This window comes from Peromyscus maniculatus, chromosome 14 (assembly GCF_049852395.1).
Source record: "Peromyscus maniculatus bairdii isolate BWxNUB_F1_BW_parent chromosome 14, HU_Pman_BW_mat_3.1, whole genome shotgun sequence".
Taxonomy (NCBI): domain Eukaryota; kingdom Metazoa; phylum Chordata; class Mammalia; order Rodentia; family Cricetidae; genus Peromyscus; species Peromyscus maniculatus.
Genome location: NC_134865.1, coordinates 61,188,399 through 61,211,412, shown reverse-complemented (window position 1 = coordinate 61,211,412; position 23,014 = coordinate 61,188,399). Strand labels below are relative to the sequence as shown.

The window sequence follows — 23,014 nt, the reverse complement described above, 5'->3', positions numbered from 1 at the left end:
TCTTAGGTGGATCAAAGCAGCTTGGGAAACACCCAGCCTACTCCACTAACCCGTGATTTTGGTGCTAAAGAATCCAGTCTGGCTCTTGTGGAGATGGCCAGCATGACCCTGAATGGGGCTCATGTGAACATTCAGTCAAATTCCGAGGTTCAGTCAAATCAAGCTATGGTTTCACCATCAGATGTCTCACTGACAAAAAACATCTGATGTCCAGCCATCTTACATTTCTTCCTGTCTCTATTGGTCCAGAATTTAAGCATCAAAGAGAAAGGGTGGGCGTGGGTCTTCTTGGATAACTTAGCTTGAGTCTAAGAGATTCAACCATGTCTGAAAAATGTGTTCACCTCCTTGGATTTTAAATATAGGTCCCTGCCTCCTGAGACACAAACTCAGAAGTGATTCAAAGATTTGCAAATGAGCACAGAAATCAGGGATTAAATTTGATGAGCTGCTTGGTGGTGTTTTGACAACTAGTGTCAAACTGTTCTTTTAATATAAGCAAAAAATAAAATAATGATGTTCGTTAAATACATAAGTTATAGTTAGAGCAAAACTCAAAATGCAACATAAATTTGTTAACAATTGAGTAACTAGGAAAAGGAATTAGGACATGAAATTACTTAATATTGACAGTTGTACTAGTCATAAAATGAACACAACCTAAAATGCACATGTTTAAAACAGTGAAGAAATTGACATAAGCACCCAACTCCAGTTTGGCCCTATCTCTTCATGGCAGGTGTGGGGACCAGTATAGAATGTGGCAGGAAAGGGGATCACAGACAACCTGCACCTCGTCAGAGAACTGTCGGGTGGGATGTCACTAATCTTGCCTCACACATGTCCTTCCACACAGAAACTTCAGAGTGAAGCACCCGAAAGCAACGGCCATCCCTCGTGATCCAAAGAGTTCCAAAAAGAATCAGGGAGTCAATTTTAAATTCAGCTAAGAGATTTCTGCAGAATTTTAGATAAGCTCATCTTCAGGACTGAGGACTGAGGAAATTCTGCCTACCATAAAAAAGCAGTTTTATAAAGCAGAATAAAGGTACATAGGGTATTGGTTGAGCTAAAAGAGAGGCAGAGGAAAAAGTTGGATAAGTAGGACAAGAAATGAGCAAGGGACTGGGTGGTATTGGCACAAGCCTTTAATCCCAGCACTTGGGAGGCAGAGGCAGGTGATCTGTGTGAGTTCGAGGCCAGCCTAGTCTACAGAGCTAGTTCTAGGTCAGCCAAGGCTACACAGAAAAAACCCTGTCTCAAAAAAAAAAAAAAAGAAAAAAAAAGAAAAGAAAAAAAGAAACAGTTATTAGCTGAAGAAACTCACTCCCCTGTTACACAGATTAAAACCAAACCAACCACACACACCCTAAAACATCCTATATTACTGCATCTGATAAAAACATTTAAAAATCCTGCTTGACATTTGAAACTTCCAACAAACTAGCCAAATAGGACAAAACAAATCCATGTGTCATCTAACCCATATTAGTAACTGAGAACTCTGCACGAGACCCTATCTTCTGAATTTCCTGTGTAGACAAATGTTTTTCTCACTTATTGATAAGTGTATGCATACCTCAGAAAGACTGCCCTAGAATTCCAGAGGAAAGAAAAATGACTTGGGTGAAAGATAATGAAAAGAAATGAGGACTACCTATCTCTATATGCAAGGTCTTGTGCTAAGCCCTCCAACTATGACAAGTGTCATTACCGTAGTGGATAGCCATTCCAGCTTTGATCTGGAAGTTTCAATGCCCACTGAGGCTTTGGTAACTGTCACGCCTACAAGGTGGGGCCAAGAGAGGACCCTAAAGACCCCAGATCCGAGATCTGGATGCGCTGGCTCTCTTGGCTACCCACTACATCGGCTACCCACTACACATTACTACCATTAAATTATTGATAGCATCATTACGTCACCATAGAGGTGAAGCAGTTTGGTTAAGGTCCAAACAGGTGGTATGGTAGCCCTTCAGTCGAATCCAGATGCACACAGCATACAGACCACATCTTTATATGTATACGCTATTATCTTTGAAGAAAAATTTGATTCATTTTCCATACCCTTGCCCAGAAAAAACAGCAAATGGAATTGATCTGCTACCACTGCCATGTAGTAACTGGAATAGAGTCCATACTTCTCCACAGCGGGGCAGCATATGCCATTCCACCTAATTCATGATAATTGGTCATCTTCCCTAAAGCAACTTTGTTGCCTTCGTCCTTAGAAGCAGTCACTTCCATAGCTCATTGGCAGATAACAAGCCATCCACATACTACCCCCTCAGAATGAAGATGAATATAAACCCCAGGAGAACTCTGGCCAGATCTGCAAATTCCCATAAGGCTAGAGCATATAGTGGTTGAGTATATAGGCTCTGAGGAATAACTTCCCTGGATTTGAACTCCAGATCCGTGAATTTTTCACTTGGTTGCCTTGAGTGTATGTTTTTACTCTTCCATTTGCCATTTGTGAAATGAGCATGAATTTGTCAGGATTAAAGGAATTAGCACATACAAGATTTAGAAAGTTTCTAGGACCTTAATCATTGGCTAAAAGTAATTATTCTGCAGTCACTCTTTTCCTTTCTTTGAATGTTTTAATCATTGTTCATTTACATTACAAGCAAGCTCTTTTCTACAAATGGAGCACTCAAGTGCCTTCTGGGCATCTCATGGCATACAGTGGAGGCTGAGTTCAGCAAGCTTCAGTGGTATGGTGGGAGGACATGTAGACGAATTGCTAAATGGTTAGCAATTCGTCTACAGGGACATGCATCATGCTCACACTTGAAATGTCAAGTTGAAGGGAAGAATTTGTATGGCCATTTTTTTCCATATGATTCCTGGCCAAAAGTATGAATTCAGCCAAATGATGATGATGATGATGATGATGATGATGATGATAGCATTGGGAAATCCTGGGAGAAGGCACTAGATCTTCTATAGCTTCTAACCATGGGAGATTAGTTCAAAAAAGTTAGGGATTTTCAAATTTTTGTCACAATTCTCCAGCCTCACTAGATCCAAACACTTTTCTCCACATTCTCAGAACATTTTAAAAGCATATGCCCAAATGCCTTATTCTAGAAAAATTTCTGAAACCAAATATATCAGACAACTAGTGCATATTTAATTATTGATGATTAGCAATGTACATTCGCTTATCAAAAGCTCCCAATGAGCCTTGCAATAAAGAGCTTCATTTTCTTACCTAACATTTCATATTTTCACTTTATCAACTTTTTATTAACATGAGGAATAATTTGTTGTTGGGAGATTTTGACAAATTATGTTTTATTCACACTGTAGGTGGGGGAGAGAGAAGTGAGTTTGGGCTAGAACAGTGAAAAGAGGAGTGATTTTTTTATACTAGCCATAAGTTCTGGGCCAAGTGTGTGGTTTGAGCACATTAGGTCACTATTCCGAGGAGCATAAAGCAAGCATTCTTTTTAATTTGTTCTTAATAATAGAAATCTAGCCCAATCAATCAATCAAGCCTTATTAACTGCCAACTGAACTTAATACTTTTCCAAGAATACAATTATATAATAATAAATGAAAAATACCAGGTTGGAGACTATTTCTTTCTTGGCCTTCGATGACATGTGAGCCTGGTCTACTCTTTATGTCATTTGTACAGACTAGTTAGAAATTTGGCACACTGGGGGACCTTAAACAGCATGAAAGGGATTACTAAGAAAGCCAATATGACACCACTTACAACCATGTATATTTTAGATTCATTGCCTGATTTTTATGAATTCTATAAACTAAAATTCAATTCCCAAAGCTTATTTCACTGTTTAAAAAAAAAAAATCAACCACAAAACACCAAACAAACAATCAAACTCTTTTCTCCCAAATTTCTTTCTACTTTGTAGCTGTTATCTTCCAACAGCACTAAAGTAGGGGGTATGGTTGAAAGTAAAAGAATTCATTAATTTCAAATAAAATTACTGGATGGCTTGGACATTCCACAGCTTAGCCTTGTGTTCTAATTGCTAGCGCTAACAGAAAGCACAGTACATAATTGCCTTTATTCCAAAGGTTCTATAAAAGAACAATGTGCAAGGCCAGGGATTACTGTACCCTTAGTTCTGCAGTTCTTTGTGACTGTTCTCAGGGCCTGTGTTCTGTGGTTTTTCAAGGAAAATAAATGGAATTCACTGCTGAGTGAGGCTGGGGTGAGAGTGCCACCTAGTGGCCGCTATTTATAACATGCTGTGAATTGCCTCATTCTGGGATTTAACCAGTCAAGACCAGAGGAATTTGTGCTGCTCAAAACCATAGCATTTGCAGACCCCAGTCTGATCTCACAGTTCATGGGGACAGTTTGAATAATTAATGCATATTGAAAGTGGCTTCTGAACAACAAAGTCATTTTTTTTATCTCATTTTCTATATTCATTTCATACCATTAAGTTACCCTGAAGGCCTATAGGTCAGAAAGTACTTCCAATGACTGAGCTGTGTCTTTGTGGAAGTGGAGTAAATGGGATAATTGGTATGGCTCTGTGTGCCTTCTTTTTCTAGGGTGGAAGAGACAGAGTGCCGTGGCCGACATCCTGAGATGTATTCCCCCACCTCGCCCCTACCCACTTCATTATGTTTTTGCCTGCACGGGAAGAGAAATCATTTTCTTTTGATGGATTGTGAAGTGCAGCGAACTGTTTCCTTCCCAGGAATCACACAGACGTGGATTTGAAGCTTAATTACACAGCTTTAACTTCCCCATTCCTCTTCAGTAAAATGACAATAGGAACATTTATTTTGAAAGAATATGTTGAATTATTGAAGATTAAAGGAACTGATCATCATAAAACAGCTAACACAGCATCTAATGGTGACTGAATATATGCTGTGTGTTTTTCCTCTGTCTAGACTCTCTCTCTCTCTCTCCCTCTCTCTCTCTCTCTCTCTCTCTCTCTCTCTCTCTCTCTCTCTCTCTCCTCTACACACACACACACACACACACACACACACACACACACACACTACACTATGATTATAGATTCTAGAAGTACTGAAGCTCAGGCTCATAAATTAAAATTAAATTTTAGGACCCACTGTCCTGTCACAGAACATTTATGATGAAAAGGGCCTTAAAAATCACAAAAGTTCAAGTTTAAAGATGGTGAGCTGAAGAAGAGGAGATTTTTGTCTATCTTTCCTAAAGGCATAAAACAATTTACTGGCACTGATTATATTAAACCCAGGGCTTCTGACTGTCCCAACTCTCTTCCTCTTCACAGAAGGCACCAATGGCAACAGCTGAGGTTGCAGACTATATTAGACAATAGTCAGGGATAGTGAACGGCTTCTCAAACATCCTGCAGGGAATTAATGTTGAGGCTAGATCAGATGACAGCAGAGTCCCATGGAATTGCCCTGTGATGCCTCAAGTCTCTTCTATGGAGTGACTTTAGCATACCGTGTGCTTGGATACTAGGCTGGCGACTGACTCACGATAGTTGACTGATTAATTATGATTATCCATCAAAGTCTGAGAGTGAGTCCACCTTCACTAGCCCCTCTTCATTTTTCCACCCCAATTGGTTGCTTTCTCATCTGATGGACAATTATAATCCTACCCACCTACGTCAGAATCTCAAGACATATTCTTAACATTTTCAAACATCAGAATTCCTTCTAATCTACTCAGTTGGTTTAATAATGGAAAGTGGGTAATTTTTGTGCCCCTTTTATCTTCTGTTATTCTAGAATATTACTGACATATAGCATGTCAGCAGGAAGCACTTGCACATGGTGTGGGACTCTCAGTGTTCATTTACATACATATGGATGCATGCATTTACACATTGCTTTCCTAAACACAAATCTGCAGAGGATTTGCTTATTTGAGCATCACTATATGCCCAGTTCTTCCCACAACAATGCTTGGCATACAGTAGGTACTTAGTGAATAATAATGTAATAAATGAACAGATAATTAAAATAACAGGTCCAGCACCTTCTACCACACACTCTTCTAGTATTTATTACGTTCTCTGTGACATTCTGTATTTTTGGACTCCCTACTTCCTTCTATTAAAGAGTTATTTGTTAGCTGGTGGAGACAACAGACACATGGAGGGTGACTGAGCAGGCATTTTTAATTATTAGTAACGGAGGGGTCTATACAGCTCTATGCCTGTTCTCTGGATAGACTCTACAGCAAAGAGAAAGCCTGATAAGAAATGATACTGGAATAGTGGGCTAGCCGTATACTACAAGTTGAAGAAAAAGGACTGTGAAATACAGAAGAAGGGGATTCTTCACCTTGCCTCTGCTTGTCCATAGAGAGCAGGATGTGTAGCTTCCACTAAATAAGCAGAAACTTTCCAAAGGGGAAATGGCAGACAAGACAGTGAAAGCAGACATTGCAGCCACACTTACCCTCGGCCACGTCATCATCCACTGTCAACTTAAGGCTTTTTCCTCTCCGCACTACCCGGACAGTGTGCCACTCATTGTCATTGAGCTTCTGCCCTGCATACAGGGTCTCGGGTCCTTTGCCTAAGAATGGTGGTAAGGGTCAAAAGTTAGAACCCATTCTCAAAGTACTGCTCAGGGCATTAAATTTGTCAAAGCCACACTGGTGCACATGACCCAGGAGAGCCATGGATCCTACGTCCACTGTTCCTATAGAATCCTCTGTATCAATTTCCAAAAGCAGACATCTCCATTGAAATGTGAAGGACATTCGTCCATAATGAAGGAACTAAATATCTCCTTCATGCAGAGTTATGAGGTCTTAAAATACTAAAAACACTTAATAAGATTTACAGCAATCTCTAATCAGCTGGCATTTGTTTTTGCTAAGTCTTGGATATCTGAAATTTTATTTTTATTAGTCACTTGCTTCTTTAAGCATAGTACAAAAGTATGGCTTTTACAAAATATTTACCAAGCATCTGAGAAATAATTCAAGTTCTACTGCTTTAACTTGCCATTTCCACTAACCCACAGCTTATTAGAATTTAGCAACCATAACAATTGTAAAAGTAAGCAACACAATAGAAATTATGTCTAGGTTTAAACACTGTAATTAATACCCCTGGGGTAACATGAGAGGACCCAGGCTTTTCTCATTGTTCATCATCCTCCAAAAAAACAAAGCCAACCAAACAAACAAACAAAAAACCCAAAAGATCCAAAGCAGGAAATAACATAAATTTCAAAATTGAACATGTACAGTTCAAAACAGTGCTTCACATAAAGCACCACTAGGTAAAGGAATAAATTAAGTTGTCTCAAGAGAATCCATGTTAAAGACAGTCAGGATGAAATTCAAGTTAAGCCTCTGAAGGGCCTGGGAAGCAAGGAATTGTGGTGTTTAACAGCAAATGACCACAAGACAGGGAAACACAAGGCATTAAAATGCTCCCTTTAGAAGAGAAAAGAAATTAACTTCAGAATGTGTGTGATCATTGACCCAATATGGAAACTGGAAGACAAAGATGTTAGAGAAGCTGTGGCCATAGACCAAGCTTCTCCTTCTGAGGCACGCAGAAGCTGATGACTAAGTATTGCTGAATGAATCAGTCAACATATGGACAGCTTTGTGCTTAAAAAGACTTGAAATGTACTAAAATATGTAAGAGAGCAAGCTATGATACTCTATTTTAGAAAGAAAATAGTAAAATCAGCTAGGTAGAAATCTATAGATAATTCTAAGCTGTACCTTTTAAACATTGAGCAATTAATATTTCCAATTTGGCTGGCTGTAAGAGTTACCAGAGGTAGTTAAAGTTTGGGATTTCTTTTTCCCTTGAAAAATAAAGGCGCTAAAGTGAAGAATTTTATTTTAATTGAACCACAAACAGATTTTTGTGGTATGTATCCACCATCCAATATGCAACTCCAATGAATAAGAATCTTGAACATTGAGTGACAAAACCCAGGTTGGACCCAGTGAATCTCAAATCCCGTACCTATGGCATGAAATGGTGTATGAATCTTGAAGAAGAATTTGCTAACAAACAACTGTTATTTAATCTCATAATTGCCTCTTGATGTTATCTTGAATTCACCCACCAACATGGAATCTCCCCCTACATTTCAACTCACTAGAGAGACTCATTCATTATCTCCTTCAATTTAAGCCTCAGATGGATGCATAGGCCCCTTGCCAACCCCTAATTAAGAGGGCATTGGGAGAAAATGGACCATATCATGTTGGTGCTTTTTAGAAGAAGAGCAGAAGTTCTTAGAACAAACAAATCTGCCTTTGTGTTTTATGTTTTCATCCTCTTTATTCAACACACAAATGCTTTGCTAAGAGAGAGGAAAGCAAAGATGGAATTGAAAAACAGTGGCTATGGAGGCAGAACTGTTACAGATACAGGCTATTTAAAAACCTCTCCTCTGAGGGAACATCTGTTCTTCAGGAAATTTTTTTCACATCACTTAATTTTTATGATTAGGGACAAGATAAGAGAGAGAATGACAAGCACAAATGCAGTCAGTTCAGGACAATGCTACCTAAGCATCATGTTAGCTACAGAAATGTCAAAGAAGCTTTGTTTTTGCCCAAAGTGTTTTCAACGAAGCCAGCATTTTACAGGTACGGCATTTAAGGTATTCAGCAAATGTGCATGGTAGCCAGATTCAAACACAAATGTTCAACTGTCTATTCAACTTTAAAGCATTAGAATGTGATGCCCTATAATCAAAATTGTGAAAAGATTAATGGAGCTTTTCATGCCCTGCTACTTCCAACACCACTAATTCTCAGTACTCTAAGAATGGGGCGGAGGGGGGAGATACACATTAGTTTCATTAAAATGACATGGAATCTTATCCAATATTCACTTTCATGTAGCACACTGACCCACTTCAGTGAGCTTTTGTAAAACTCATCTTCTGGAAGTGAAGTGTCAATGGCATTTATCTTAAGCCAAAAGGTCAAGGCACCACGCTAGTAGAAAGTGATTTTTAAATCCCACTGCAAATTTCGGGAAAGTGAGAAGGGGTGTCAGGTTAACCTGCATCTCACAAAGGAGACTCAGTTGGTAAGTAATACAAATTGATACTAACACAAGCCAAAAGTTAAAACACAAACTTAGGCTTGCAAAGCTGAAAGTTCTAATCCAGGGAGGATTCCCATCCCACCCCCCAAATTGGACAGAATCGATTAAAAAGCCAATGAAACAGCATCAGTCAGACAATGACAGTTGAGTTCTTTCTTGTAGGTAGAGGGTGCCCCCGGAAGGAAGAAGGAAAAAGACATCATTCAAGTTTGATTCAAAAGGAAACTACCAAGAACTAACAACCTCAGATCCATACATGTTCTGACAAGTTGTCTCTGCAAAAAAACCGAAGATGATTATGATCCGAAGTTGGATACACATCGGATATATGTGTTGACATGTTTCCCTTCTTTCACGGTGTATCCAAGAAATATTGATCTCAAGAAATCCTATGACTCTCCTCAGGCTGCTCAGACATGAGTGCTACAGCTAAGCAGAAGGACCCAATCGACTCTCATCAGCTGACTGTCCCAGATCACAACACTTATAATAAAGACAAAAAAAAAAAAAAAAAAAAAAAAAAAACAAGGAGAAAGAGTTCTGACCTATAGAAGTTTGTAAGAGTAGAGAGTCAATTCTTCATTACTGAAGGACAAAGAGCCTTTAATGACTGTTTGGAGTGGTACCAACAGAATGCCCACTCCCTCTGGCCCTGGTACCATCTCACTCGGCATTGTCTCTTTGAGAGAAGGCTTTGCCTCATGGAACATGGACTCACTTTCTGATGAGTGGGCAACAGAGAACAAGAAATAGCAGCTGAAAAACACCAGGCAGACTCTCTTCTTGAACCCCCTAGTAACCCAAGAGAAGCACCAGGCCTTTAAGCAAGAACTAATAATAAAATCAAAATGAAACATTAGAATAAAAATCACTGCTGGTTCCTTGGAGGAAGATGACACTCAGATATCAGAAAAGTCTCCCCTCTCTTGGCAGACCTGCCCACGGTGAACTTTAGTTTAATCATTTTTAATCTAGTTAGGCTTTTTAGAAAACAGACTATATTGTATAATTTTGCTATTTCCTGCAAGACCAATAGAGCCATGAAAATTACAGGTTACCCCCAATTCTCATGACATTACCAAATTAAGCTAAACCTGTTGGTTTTGCTCATATGCAGGCAGTAGACATTCCTTCCATCGGCCACAAAGGGCTGTTTCCAAAAGTGGAGGGGAACATTCAGGGACTTTTGATTTGTGGGGGAGGAACGGGGTGGCCAGCATGACTTTTCTTCACCTGAATTTGTGTAAAAGAGAAAATGATACCTTGTTTTCCCTAGGAGCCATGCTCCCCATGAGCCTAAAAGAAAGTCTTCCAATACAGTAAGAACATAAAAATGTCTCTCTTAAAAAGGTCTCTATGATTCTATATCTATATGGTATGGTAAATGGATGTGCAAATTATTGTATTAGATAAAAGCAAAACAAAGACATTGATCAAGAAAACACTTACCTTTACTCCGTCAGCATCTAGCTGTGACAAGTATTCTACTGAGCCCAGAGCCACACAGTTTCTATTGCCCATCCTTCCCAGAGAAAACAGATTATTTAGGACTAAAGCAAAGACAAACAAAGGAACTTAAGGAGGAGAATAGGGACAGGGAAGCATTTTTATTTTCTGCCGAGAAAATCCAAAAAAAAAGGTTGAGGCAGTGCCTGGTTTGCCTTTGTAAGTATAAACTTAGCAGATTTTCACAAACTCATTTCTGTCTGCAGGCCAGAAGAGGGCATCAGATCTCATTACAGATGGTTGTGAGCCACCATGTGGTTGCTGGGAATTGAACTCAGGACCTCTGGAAGAGCAGTCAGTGCTCTTAACCATTGAGCCATCTCTCCAGCCCCTCACAAACTCATTTCTAAAGCATGCATTCTCCTAGGAAAATAATTGTAAACCAGATTATATAAAACTACTGTAGCAAAACAGCTCGACCATATTACTTCATTTTCACCAAAATCCTCTAGCTTCACGGGTAGCTGAGGAACTGCCCATAACAGGTACAGAAGACACAGTGATCTCAGAGTAAATCTTCTATGGGGAGTCTCTCAGTGAGGTGTCAAGAAGGCAAATAATCCAACTTTACAGCCTGAGCACATGCACCATGTTAGAGAACCAGATTCATTCATTCATTCATTCATTAATTCATTCATTCCTGTGTGTGTGTGTGTGTGTGTGTGTGTGTGTGTGTGTGTGTTATATTAATATATAACTTTCCAGGGAGCCAAGCACAAGTAACATGTTCAGAAGCAGACTGTCCATTCTCTTCTAGGGGCTGTCCATCAACCTCAGTACTTCCTGGGCTAATGGTACATGCCTACTCACCTGTGGCAGTGTATTAGGGGACTGTCCACTATAAAGTTTAACAACGTTAATGAGGATCAGTGAGGCCACGCAACCAATGTGATATTGAGGATAAGGAAAATGGAAAAGATGCTTCACGAAGCTTGCTGTCTAGTTACAGGCGAGGAAACCTGAAGTGCTACAAATTAAGGACTATGACCTAAGTCTTGAGAGGGTTGAGTTCCCTAAGTTTAGAGGGTATGGGGTCCTTGTGCTCACAGAGAATCACTAGAGAGACCAGGAATGTTAGACAGGCAGGATTGTCTCTTAAAGGAAGATACGCATTACCTATTTTCTGCACAGAAGGCTGAGAAGGATATAGTTAGTAGCCTAGTGACCTGTGCTATCGATAAGGCTAGGCTACACTTGAATCACTCAGACTATTGTTTACCCAAGATTCTTTCTCCATAGACCTTTATCTTCTGTTTCTCAGGCAATAGTACCCAGCCTTATGGGAGATGTCACATGTACTTCACAATAGCCTAGGTGACCTCTGTGCTATCTGTAGGCCCAGGCCACTCCTGACTCCTCACACACAATGCTGGATGGAGTTACATGCCTGGCTTTTGTTTTTTTAAGTAGTCACAAACATGATGCTTGTTTTTCTTCAAGAAAAATGATGAGTAAGATATTGAAAAATGCACACTTGGCAAACAAAAACAAACAAACAAACAAAAAAAATGACCGTATTGGCAAATACTAGTGCCCAATGACAGTACTCTTAAAGAATGTTAAGATGTAGGTGAAGGAACTGAGCTCTGATAATCAGTTTAATGCTAAAGAAACCTTTCAAAGCATCCCACCTTAGAGGTCTCTGGACTTGGGGTTTCTGACTTGTAAAATGGTGATTATAAATGGTAAGATATAAAGACCTCTTACAAAAACCCCAAGACATTCATGTTCAGGATAAAGAGCCTAAAAGTACGTAAGATTTTGTACCATGAGCACTTTCACTATCAAACAATACAGTTTTAACGTCTGACCTAGAGTTGGAGTGGCCATCATAGAAAGCATCCTTTCTCCATTTCTCCATCATTTGCTTCTCCACACATCTGAGAGGCATCATCAGTGCCTCGCAACTGCCATGCTTACACCTCAGTGACTTCCATAACATTTATCATTCAACCTTTCCCTTTTTTTTGGTTTTGTTTTGTTTTGTTTCAAGACAGGGTTTCTCTGTGTAGCTTTGCACCTTTCCTGGATCTCACTCTGTAGACCAGGCTGGCCTCGAACTCACAGAGATCCACCTGCCTCTGCCTCCCGAGTGCTGGGATTAAAGGCGTGCGCCTCAACCTTTTCTTGTCACACTTTGAGAACTCCCATGGCCCATGGAGGCAAAATTTCTAGGCACAGTGACACCCTATATTAGTGGTTCTTCCTAATGCAGCAACCCCTTACTACAGTTCCTCATGTTGTGGTAACTCCTAACCATAAAATTATTTTCATTATTGCTTCACAACTGTAATTTTGCTAGTGTTACAAATTGTAATATAAATATGTGACATGTAGATGGTCTTAAGTAACACCTGTGAAAATACTGTTTGATCCCCAAAGGGTTTGTGGTCCCCAGGTTGAGAACAGCTGCCCTATAGCATGTTGGCTTTTTATTTGGGGTTTGGGGATTTGAACTCGGGTCTTCATGCTTGCATAGCAAGTGCTCTTAATCAGAGAGCTATGTCCTAATTAAAATTTTAACAATTATTCTGGCTGCAATTGGATCCAATGGACCAAAAGAGGCCCATAACACAGAGAAGGAAATCTTTTAGGAAGCTGTTAAAGGCAGAAGGTAAAAGTGACTTCGACTAAGGACATTAGTAGGAATAGAAGTGATGAGATTTGCTGTGCATTTCCAAAGCAGAGTCAAGAAGACCAGAAAACTGATTTAGAAAGTAGGTTAGGAATGGGAGAGGAAGGAGGAGGAGGCAACGTAGAAATCGTCGTTGACTCCTTGGCTTAACTCTGAGAATCTGAGTAGATATAAGCTCAGCTAGAAAAGGAAGGCTTCCTGGGAAAGTGGGGCTCATTTGACCTAACAGAAGCTTGTGAGAACCGTCGTTCAAATATCCCAGATCCATGGAAATGCAGGTGCATTAGCTCACATCTACTAATTCCACGTTCCTACAGTGAGATGGGAGGTGGAAGTGGAGAACCTCATTTCTGTTAGTTTGTTTTTTACTTAGCATCAGTCACACTTGACATCAGCTTCTAGCAGCTTCCTGCGCTGAGTCTAGTCAGTTCACTGATTGCCTAACTTCTTTTGTATAGCTTAAGCTTATACCTTAGGCTACTACTGTCTATCAGTATTGTAAGATTGTTAGACTACTGATAGCTCAATTCTCTCTTTCTTCTCTCCTTCCTGCTCTTCTCTCCCTCCCTTTATTTCCTACATGATTTCGGTTAGGACTCTAGCCCATTATTTCTTGCCACTAAGAGGAACAAAGCAAACACTGTACCCTACTCCGCAGGATTTGTACATTGTGACCTGACCACAGGGTACAATGAACTCATAGGTCTCAACTTAGAGCACAGAGCTTCTCCACTTTGAAATGGAGTGAACCTAAACAGACATTTTTCCAAAGAAATAAATGGCTCCCCAAAAGAGGAGAAGGGATTTTGTTCCAAGTTTACTGCAAAATATCTAACATAAGCCGTTAATTTGTAGCATGAACAGCAGTGGTGAGTAGGGACCAATAGGTTCAAGATTCCTTGTGATAATCTCTCACCATGAAGCCACTTTTCAAGGGATAAAACAATTTGCTCAAAGAAAGGAAGAAGAGACCTTGGAAAATATTGTTTCTATTCTTGTTTATTTAAAAATCTGCACGTTCACTAGAGTGTTTACCACTGTTGTCCTGGTATGATTCATAGAATCTGGACATTTTTAATAATTTAAGATGTTACAGTGTGCTAGGGTCTGACCATGGGATCTTCTTTTTGGCAAATAAACTCATAGGCTTGAATTATTATAATCAGGATGTTTCCTAAAACCTTTCCCCTTTCCACCTTCTAATAATTTAAGTTTATTTCGTCATCAGGAGACTTCTTTATCTTAAATGCCAAATGAGAAAATATAAACAACTATGAATGGAAACGTCTAGGAAATCATTAATTTTTGTCTTTGTGTGTGCATGCATGTATGTGATATGATATGTGTTTGAATGTCTAGGAATGTGAACATTTATGCACTGTGGAAGATATGTAGAAGTGAGTTGATAACCTTGGGTATTGATCCTCATCTTCCACATTAGTTAAAACAAGGTCTCTATTCACCACTGTAGAAGACAGACCAGTTGGCCCACAAACTTAGAACTTTCCTTATCTGCACTTCCCATCTCACTGTAGAAATGCTAAGTTCACAGATGTGCACTAAACCACTGCCTTGGATTCTAGATATTTAAACTGAGGTTATCACAATCACATGGCAAGCACTTTGACCACTAAGCCATCTCCCTAGACACAAATTTTGTTTTAAATGTGAATTAAAAGAGGCAAAAATGGCCAGGCAGTGGTGGCACATGCCTTTTATCCCAGCAACTGGGAGGCAGAGCGAGAAGATCTCTGTGAGTTTGAGGCCAGCCAGGTCTACAGAGCAATATCCAGGACAGGCACCAAAACTACATTGAGAAACCCTGTCTTGAAAAACCAAAAAGAAAAAAAAAGGCAAAAATGTATCTTACAGTACTCTCCCTCAGTTATTTTTTATAGCTTTTCTATTCTTTACCCATCCCTCCTCAGTTTTATTAAACTCTCTTAGCTAAGAGTGTTTATCTCCCCAGTAATTCAGTTCTACTTTAACTTTGGAAATTATTACTGTGTCTCTTCTATTACATGTTAGATTTTTGCATGTTTGTTTTGTATCAACTTTAGGTCTTTGGAATAAGATTTTGTTGCCTTTATAATCTCAACAACTAAGCATTTAACCTTGAACCTAAAAGGTGTTACACACTGGAGGATGGAAAGAGTTCTATGAAATGTCTTCTAAACAAGCCTTGGCTGTTGCCACATCACTTCAAAGCAGTTGTGTTTAATTACACAAGATCAAGCCAGTTGAAATTCCATCAGGGGGTGTACAGTTTGACTATATTATGTTTCCTGTGCCTGTGGGACATATCCAGTTAGAGGACTCTTGTAGGAAAAACAAAACAAAAACAATCCATCATGGACAGAGGAGGGCATCTGAAGCTCCACCCCTAGCTAAGGAGATACTAGAATTGGATGGCTACTGGAGAATAGAGGGTCATTTTTCTCTGGGCACGTGACCCATGCCCAATAGATGGTTTCACATCAATGTACACACAAGTGGCAATAATTGGATTCTAGGTTATTAAAAGAAATGAAGTTGGGAGAGAGATGAGTGTGTGCAAAATCAGAGGCTAGCAGTGAGGGGTAAATATGATTAATATATAGTGTATACATAAATGAGATATGAATAGAATAAATAACATAGTATAAGGTGGAAAAAATGGACCTTGAAAATAGATAAGAAATTAAGCTCCACAACCTGTCCAGGTCACACAGCAGATAAAACCTGAGTCTATCTGTCTTCAAAAATCTCCTCATTGTGCTATACTTGTTCCCACAGCTTCTCCATGTTTACACTAGGAGTCAACCAGTCTGGGAGGAGTCAGTCAAGACTGGGTAGAGATATTGAGGAAATGAGAGAATATTATATTGTAAATAAATAAATAAAAATAATTAAGAAGCAGAGAATACATTTTCAGAGTGTTAATGAAGAGTAGCAAACAGTGGTACAAATGCTATAGGGGTAACCAACTGCTTTCTGATGGGCTGTCAGGCCTATTCTACAGGAAGAAATGTATGTCTGATATTGTAAATCTATTCAAGAACCCATGCTTTGGAAGCCTGGAGGTCCCAGGAGTGAACCGGCTCCTCTTTTCCTGCTAAATGGACATAGTATGAAACTGTCCTATTATTTAGAGATATATCTATCTCTAAACCCACAGATTAGTACAACTGTTAGTCATTCCTCAGTAGAGACGTTTCTTTGTGCAGTGGAGAGTGGTTCATACAGAAACTCACAACTGCCTAAAGAACAGAGAATAAGTGTCTGCAGAGTACTGAGCCCCAAAGGTGATATATCACACTTTTATCCCTCAAGGCTTGGGGACCATCCTGGAAGAAGGGTAAGAGGAATAAAAAATGCTAGAAATTGGGAAGGATTAAACAATGTATTCTGGACATCACAGGTCCACTGTACTACTGAACTCATAGAAGCTATATTTGCCTTCACAAGCTCAGTCCCGTCAACATTCAAGCTTAAAGCAGGAAAGGCCTCAGAAGCCCCAGTCTTGATGGCTGCTGAGGGATGGAGAGTCACTTTTCTTTAAGAGTATGGTCTCTGACAGCTCAACCATGCTCCAGTGGATATATCCACACCCATGAGTAAGTGGCCAACACAAATTAGAGTCAGTGGCTTATAAAATAATTTTAAAAGGCCACAAAATTTGACAGGGTGAGAGACAGAGAGTATATCTATGAGAAACAAAGATGAATATGATCAAAATACATTGTGTACCCACATGAAAATCACAACAGAATTAATAAAAATATTATACTAAAATATTTTCAGATGAAAGATACAGACATAGTACATATAACACATTAGTAAAACCAAAAGAAGTTAGTGTATCTTCTAGTAATGAAGGTGGGGGTTTAAAATATATTTGTGAGCATTCGCAGGAGACCCTTTTGGTTCCTGAAATCATACCCCCTTAGCTAGCCTCAGATTTCAGCCACAGCAGCAGGTGACAGCTATGAAGAACCACATATAATCCGATGGTCCCTCACCACAAGGAGAACCGTCCTGTGGACCTTCAGAGTGTCTTTCTTACAACCAAAAAGGAAGAGCAGGGCAACAGTACACAAAAGAAGATTGTCAAACACCAATAGGTGGATGGAGCTAATAGATGAATACTATGTTCATATTCCTATGTTCTACGCAGACAAGCCTGGGAGTAATTCATTGTAATCTCCCCAGCTCCACACACAGGCAATGCCACCAACAGTGATCTTTACAACAGGTACTCCTATAGATGTTTCTTCTCACACCACTAACTGCTTAATATGAAATAGAAACTATAATTTTGGGGGTATTGATAAAAAAAAATAGGCAAATGTAGCACAAATGTCATGGTGGTAACCAAGGCTCTCTAGTCCTTCTCTTCAGATCTTTACTCCAAACTATTAATACATCTCTGATACTATCTAGTTGTTTGTCTCAGGTTCTGCTCTCAAGACAATTCAAGTCAGCACAAGTCATGTAGCACTCAATCATTTGCTATTCAGTAACTCAAATGTTATCATGTAATGGAATAAGTAGCATCTATTGCCTCTAATGAAATTCAGATAGGCTGACTTGCCCAAAGCCATAAATCCATTAAAGTACTAAATTAAATGAAGAGTATGAAGTTTCTGACTCCACAGATGGAATTCTCCCTATAAACTCATATATTAGCTGTCTATGAAGCTATCAAACACATAGAAGTCTTGGGTCTATGAAGCCCTCAGAAAACAGTGCTATTTACAGTGTATAGTACTATAGTTGTAAATGGCAAAAACCAACCAACTCATGAACTTATAAGGGAATAGTATGCATCTCAAAGGTGATCCCATAAATCCCATGTGAATCATAGAGGTTTTCTGAAAACATGAGCATAGTCTTTCTTAAGCAGCTTGAGTCTGTTATATGTAGAAATTCCACCCAGGAATGAGAGTTGCAGCTATGAACTTGGTACCCTGAGAACCTTCAAACTCCAACTGTTTGTATAGACCTAGTGTTTTCTGGATGAGGAACTTTATTTTTATTATAAAGATATAGTTGTGGGGTTTTAAAAACATTCCAAGACAGAGTTCAGTGAATGCAGGATTTTCAGATACCTTATCATGTTTATAGAATCTCCTTTCCAAGACAGAAACTACCAAATCTAAGTTAAGGGAAGAAGAAGATATTATAACCTATCTTTTTGGGATTATTAAAAGTCTGTTGACTCGTGAGCTTGATGACATTAGCAGGTTACCCACTGAGAACACAAGGAATAGCCATATGAAAAACAATGTTATCACCTAAGTATACCCTCCTAACTTCTTAAAATTTGATTTATGCAAGGAGATATTGGGGGTTGTGAGTTGACAGTATTGTTATCCCATTCAGGTCCTAGCTCACTAAAGTGATGGTGTTTCCCTTATCTGAAGTAAGATCTATACAGGATTGGAAACATCAGAAATTTTAGCTCCCTATCTGAGTAGAAATATCACTTTATTACATCTTTTAAAATTAAACTCACAAAGCAAGCACATGAAGAAAAAATTAAAAGCAAAGCATCAATAAAACCAATTAAGACTTTTAATTCAAATGTTGCCTCTGTCTAGGTAAGATCTCAGTGCAGCCCTGTGGCGATAGGCAAGGCACACCCACAACTACCTTGTAAGTATCACTATTGTCCATGTGTTCTTTGTCTTTGTGCAACAGTCTTTGCAAAGCATGTAGTTAACCTTTGAACTGTAACTGTTTTATCCATGCACTGTGGATTCCGGAATAAAATGGGACACCAAGCAGAAGAAAAAATGCTTGCTCCCAAAGAGTGTAAAATCACCTTTTCCAACCCAGGATGAAAAAAGAAGATGAGTTAAATAATGAATTCAGGAAGGCAGGTGGGGATATAGATCTGAGGCATAGTATATGTGCAAGTGCATACACAAGACCTTTTATGCAATCCAGTCTCACAGGAGAAAAGTTCAGGAATTACTATATGGGCCCTGTCGGCTGGTACCAAGTAGAATGATGAAAAGGATGCCACAATCCTCAAAGATCTCACAATCCACTGGGGAGGTAGCAAAGGAAGCAAATACTCAGATTTAACAAGTACAGAGTTGTGGCTGGGCTCTTAGTCAACCTAAAATCCTGCGTTATCAACTCTCCATTTCCCCTCAGATTTCTTACATAGGTTTGCATAGAACCTGTAAAACATTGACCTAGACCTAAGTATCCTATTATTCTCAACTCTTTTTAATATTTATAAATTTTTTGCTTGCATGTGCGACTATGTACCACTTGTATGCTTGATGCCAACAGAGGTCAGAAGAGGTCACCAGATTTCCTGTAACTGGAGTTATAGTAGGTTGGAAGCCTCCATGTGGGTTCTCAGAAGCAAACTGGGTCCTCTAGAAGAGCAGCCAATTCTCTTAAACACTGAGCCATTTTTCTATCACCTATTCTCAAATCTTAATAGCACCGCTCTTGGGTAATACTCACATTTGCTTACAGGGTACTGGCCTCCAAACACATTTCTGAGTTCTTGGCAAACTTTAACTTATTACTTGCACCAATCCCATAAGGTTGGTATGGTTCATTGTACCGTTTTCTTGATATTTGCTATCCCTTCCTATCAGCCCTTTTCTGGAAGATCCGTCCTTTCTAAGGATGACATTTCTCATCTCATTATTTCAGACATGCTGTGTGACTTGTTTCACACAGCTAAGGAAAGGAAAATGACTTGAACCACTTGGAAAGTTTAAGGGCTACCATTAGCTATTTTCCTTTTGCCAAAAATATAAGCTGTGACAGACCAGGACTACTTCCCAGAGTCTAGAAAAACAGAAAAAAGAAAAAGGGGCGGGGGGTGGGGGAAGCAGCACCATAACAAAACTGACAGATGTTGATGGTGGTAGTGGTGTGATATAACACTCTACACTTCTAACCTTGTATAAGTTTGTATGGACATATTTCTCACTGGAGCAGAACCAAGCCATGCTGACTGTTACACAAATCCACCTAATGCCCATATAATGGAGATAAGGCAATTTCCCAAAGACAGACAATGATTATTAACTTACATGTTTGGATTTGAACTTGGGTAGACTAGGTCTACTTTGCCCATACCTCCTATGCTATTGGGCCCCTGTCAACCTAGAGAAGCACGAAAGACATTTTTTTAAAGCATAAAATTAAACCTCAGAATGAAAAAGTCTGTGCATGAGCTACAGGATCAAGATTATGAAACTAGAAAATCAATGCATACAACACATATAACCTTAATCTCTGGGTGGGTAGAAGTTGAATAAGGTAGAGGGGAAAAAAAGAAACTGAAATAAGATGAGAAAAAAGAAACCTACAGAGAAAATTATAGAGGAGAACCAGATTAGAAAAAAATCTTATTATTTGTCAAATTGTGCAGAAAGAAATCTCTCTACTGAAAAAAAAAATAGAACTCTTGGGGTCTTAACCTTTATAATACTTCCAGAACACACAATATATAGAATGTATAGAAACAAGTATTTTAGAAATAACATTCTCATTTTGTCACTGTAAAAATGCCCTCTGTGACCAATATAGAAGGGCAAGTGTCATCCTTTTCTCATGCAGGCCAGAGGAAGCGTCTTCTGTAGGGTTGGAATAGTCCTGCCAACTAGATTTCATGTTTTTCAGACATCTTAAGGAGTCTCCATGGCCAGTGGGTTCTCACATTTAAAATTTCATAACAAGCATGAGTAGATTGAGGTGGTATTGTGTTCCCCAAAATATTGTGCATGCTAATAAACTTTTCTGGGGTCAGAGAAGAGAAAAGCCACAATATTAAACATAGAGGATAGGCACTGGCAGCACATGCCTTTAATCCTAGCATTCCAGAGGCAGAAATCCCTCTGGATCTCTGTGAGTTCAAGGCCACACTGGAAACAGCCAGGCACAGTGACTCACTCCTTTAATCCCAGAAAGGGAGCCTTTAATCCCAGGGAATGATGGCAGAAAGCAAAAAGATATATAAGGCGGGAAGACCAGAAACTAGAAGCTTTTGGCTGGTTAAACTTTTAGGCTTTTGAGTAGCACAGTTCAGCTGAGATCCATTTGGATGAGGACTCAGAAGCTTCCAGTCTGCGGAAACAGGATCAGCTGATGAACTGGCGAGGTGAGGAAGCTGTGGCTTGTTCTGCTTCTATGATCTTCCAGCATTCACCCCAATAACTGGCCCTGTGTTTGATTTTATTAATAAGAACTTTTAAGATTCCTGCTACAGTAGATAATTTAGAAAATCTGATTCTAGGGCTTAGGGTGGCTGACTCAGGAGATCGGGGTTCTTTGAATGGCATTTTACCAAGATCCAGGTATTTGTGACACGGGTTGTAAAAGTTTTCTTAGATTATGATGGCAGAATAACATACACTCAATGACTATGGCAAAATAGATATATTTTTCCCCAGGGCTGGAGAGGAGAAATCTGAAATCATAAGGCCATGAATGTTTTAGAACCTTTCTTTGCCTCTTCCTGAGTTTGGTGGGTGCTATCTACCCTCAGTGTCCCTTGGTTTGTAGGTACATAACCTTAAACTCTACCTCTTTCCCCATGTGGCCTTCTCTTTGATGGTCACCAGTCATTCCATTTAGAAACTAAGTCCAATTCAGTATGAGTTTGTCTCACCTGATTACACCACTTCTAAATAAGGGCATATTCCAGGGATGAAGGTCAAGTTTAGGTGACACTGTACAACCCTCTATGTAGGTGATTCTCTGACCATATTTTGGGAAACTGGAGAACAAAAAAATAAACAAATTCTTCAGTTTATTGAACTGAGATTAAAAGGGTCCTGACCCTTGTGAAAGAACTTAACAATAACCATGTAAATAGAAGCTATGGTCTTACTCCTACCCAGTGCTCTTTGATCTGTAAACTTCCTGTGGTTCTAACAGATGGGCTCCTGCATTGTAGCAGACTCCACTTCATTAGAAAATATTTGTTTCACGATAGTAGCTATACTTCCTCCCAACCCAATCTGTCACTGACAAGGAAACCCTTGCATTTTCTTTTCACCATTCTCTTGCCCTTGACCCCTGGTTGTCTATCCCCTAGTGTTGTAAACTGTCTCCTCATGCAGGTATCTCTCCAGCTAGAATCAAGGTACTCTCTAGGTTGGGACAAAATTTCTCTCCGTGCATTCTTGCACTCGGGATTCTTATTAAATGAATGAATGAAATCCCTTATTGCACCCATAACTGTTAACCCAAAGCTTTCTTGCCATTACCAAAGTAAAGGACCCCCAGGACTAGGGATGGAGCTGAGTGGCAGTGCCCCAAGTTCTATCCTTGGTGCTATCAGAAAATGAGAGTGAGACTTTAGTACTCTGGCCAAGACCAACTTGCTTAAACACATCCCTTTCTCCATTCTCCGGAGTCTCATTTTAATAAACATCATCTCGTTCCTCTGCTTTTAGGTCCATCTGTTGCCAATTCCCCTTACCTATTCCCAAACCCCACCCACTCACAGCAGCCCTCTGGAAGCTGCCTCTTCTACCTAGCTTCCTCTCTCCATTCACTCTGGCACTTCCATGTGGTCCACACTATATAGAGAGCACATCCTCTCAGATCCCTCCAACACACTCTCTGCTCTGGAGTGCCCATCCCTTCTACCCTCCTTCATCCTCTCTCAGTACCTTTCACTAGCTAGTTATCTTCTAGGATTTCCTAAAACTATGTAAGTTCCCACATTCACAGCTATCTTCTGATGTTTTCTATCATCGCCAAACTTCACCAGTCACCCAAATTCCTGCTGAGACTGTCTCATGGGCGTTCCACATTTGGAACTTTGATCTCCCCCACACCTTCCTTTTCTTATGCCTGTTAGTGTGGTGTT

At 39.6% G+C, this 23,014-nt stretch overlaps 1 protein-coding gene across 15 annotated transcripts in view; it reads right to left on the bottom strand.

Annotated features, from left to right (window-relative positions):
• The window catches only part of Nrxn3 (neurexin 3), a 1,618,850-nt gene that overhangs the window by 844,247 nt on the left and 751,589 nt on the right, over positions 1 to 23,014 (bottom strand). For all 15 annotated transcript variants that reach the window (XR_013044430.1, XR_013044432.1, XR_013044431.1 and 12 more), the window contains one exon: positions 6,403 to 6,522. Coding sequence is in view for 12 of the 15 variants with exons in the window: in XM_076551152.1 (XP_076407267.1) it covers positions 6,403 to 6,522 (120 nt within the window). In the remaining 3 variants the exon portion in view is untranslated. The remainder of the gene's footprint in view (positions 1 to 6,402; positions 6,523 to 23,014) is intronic.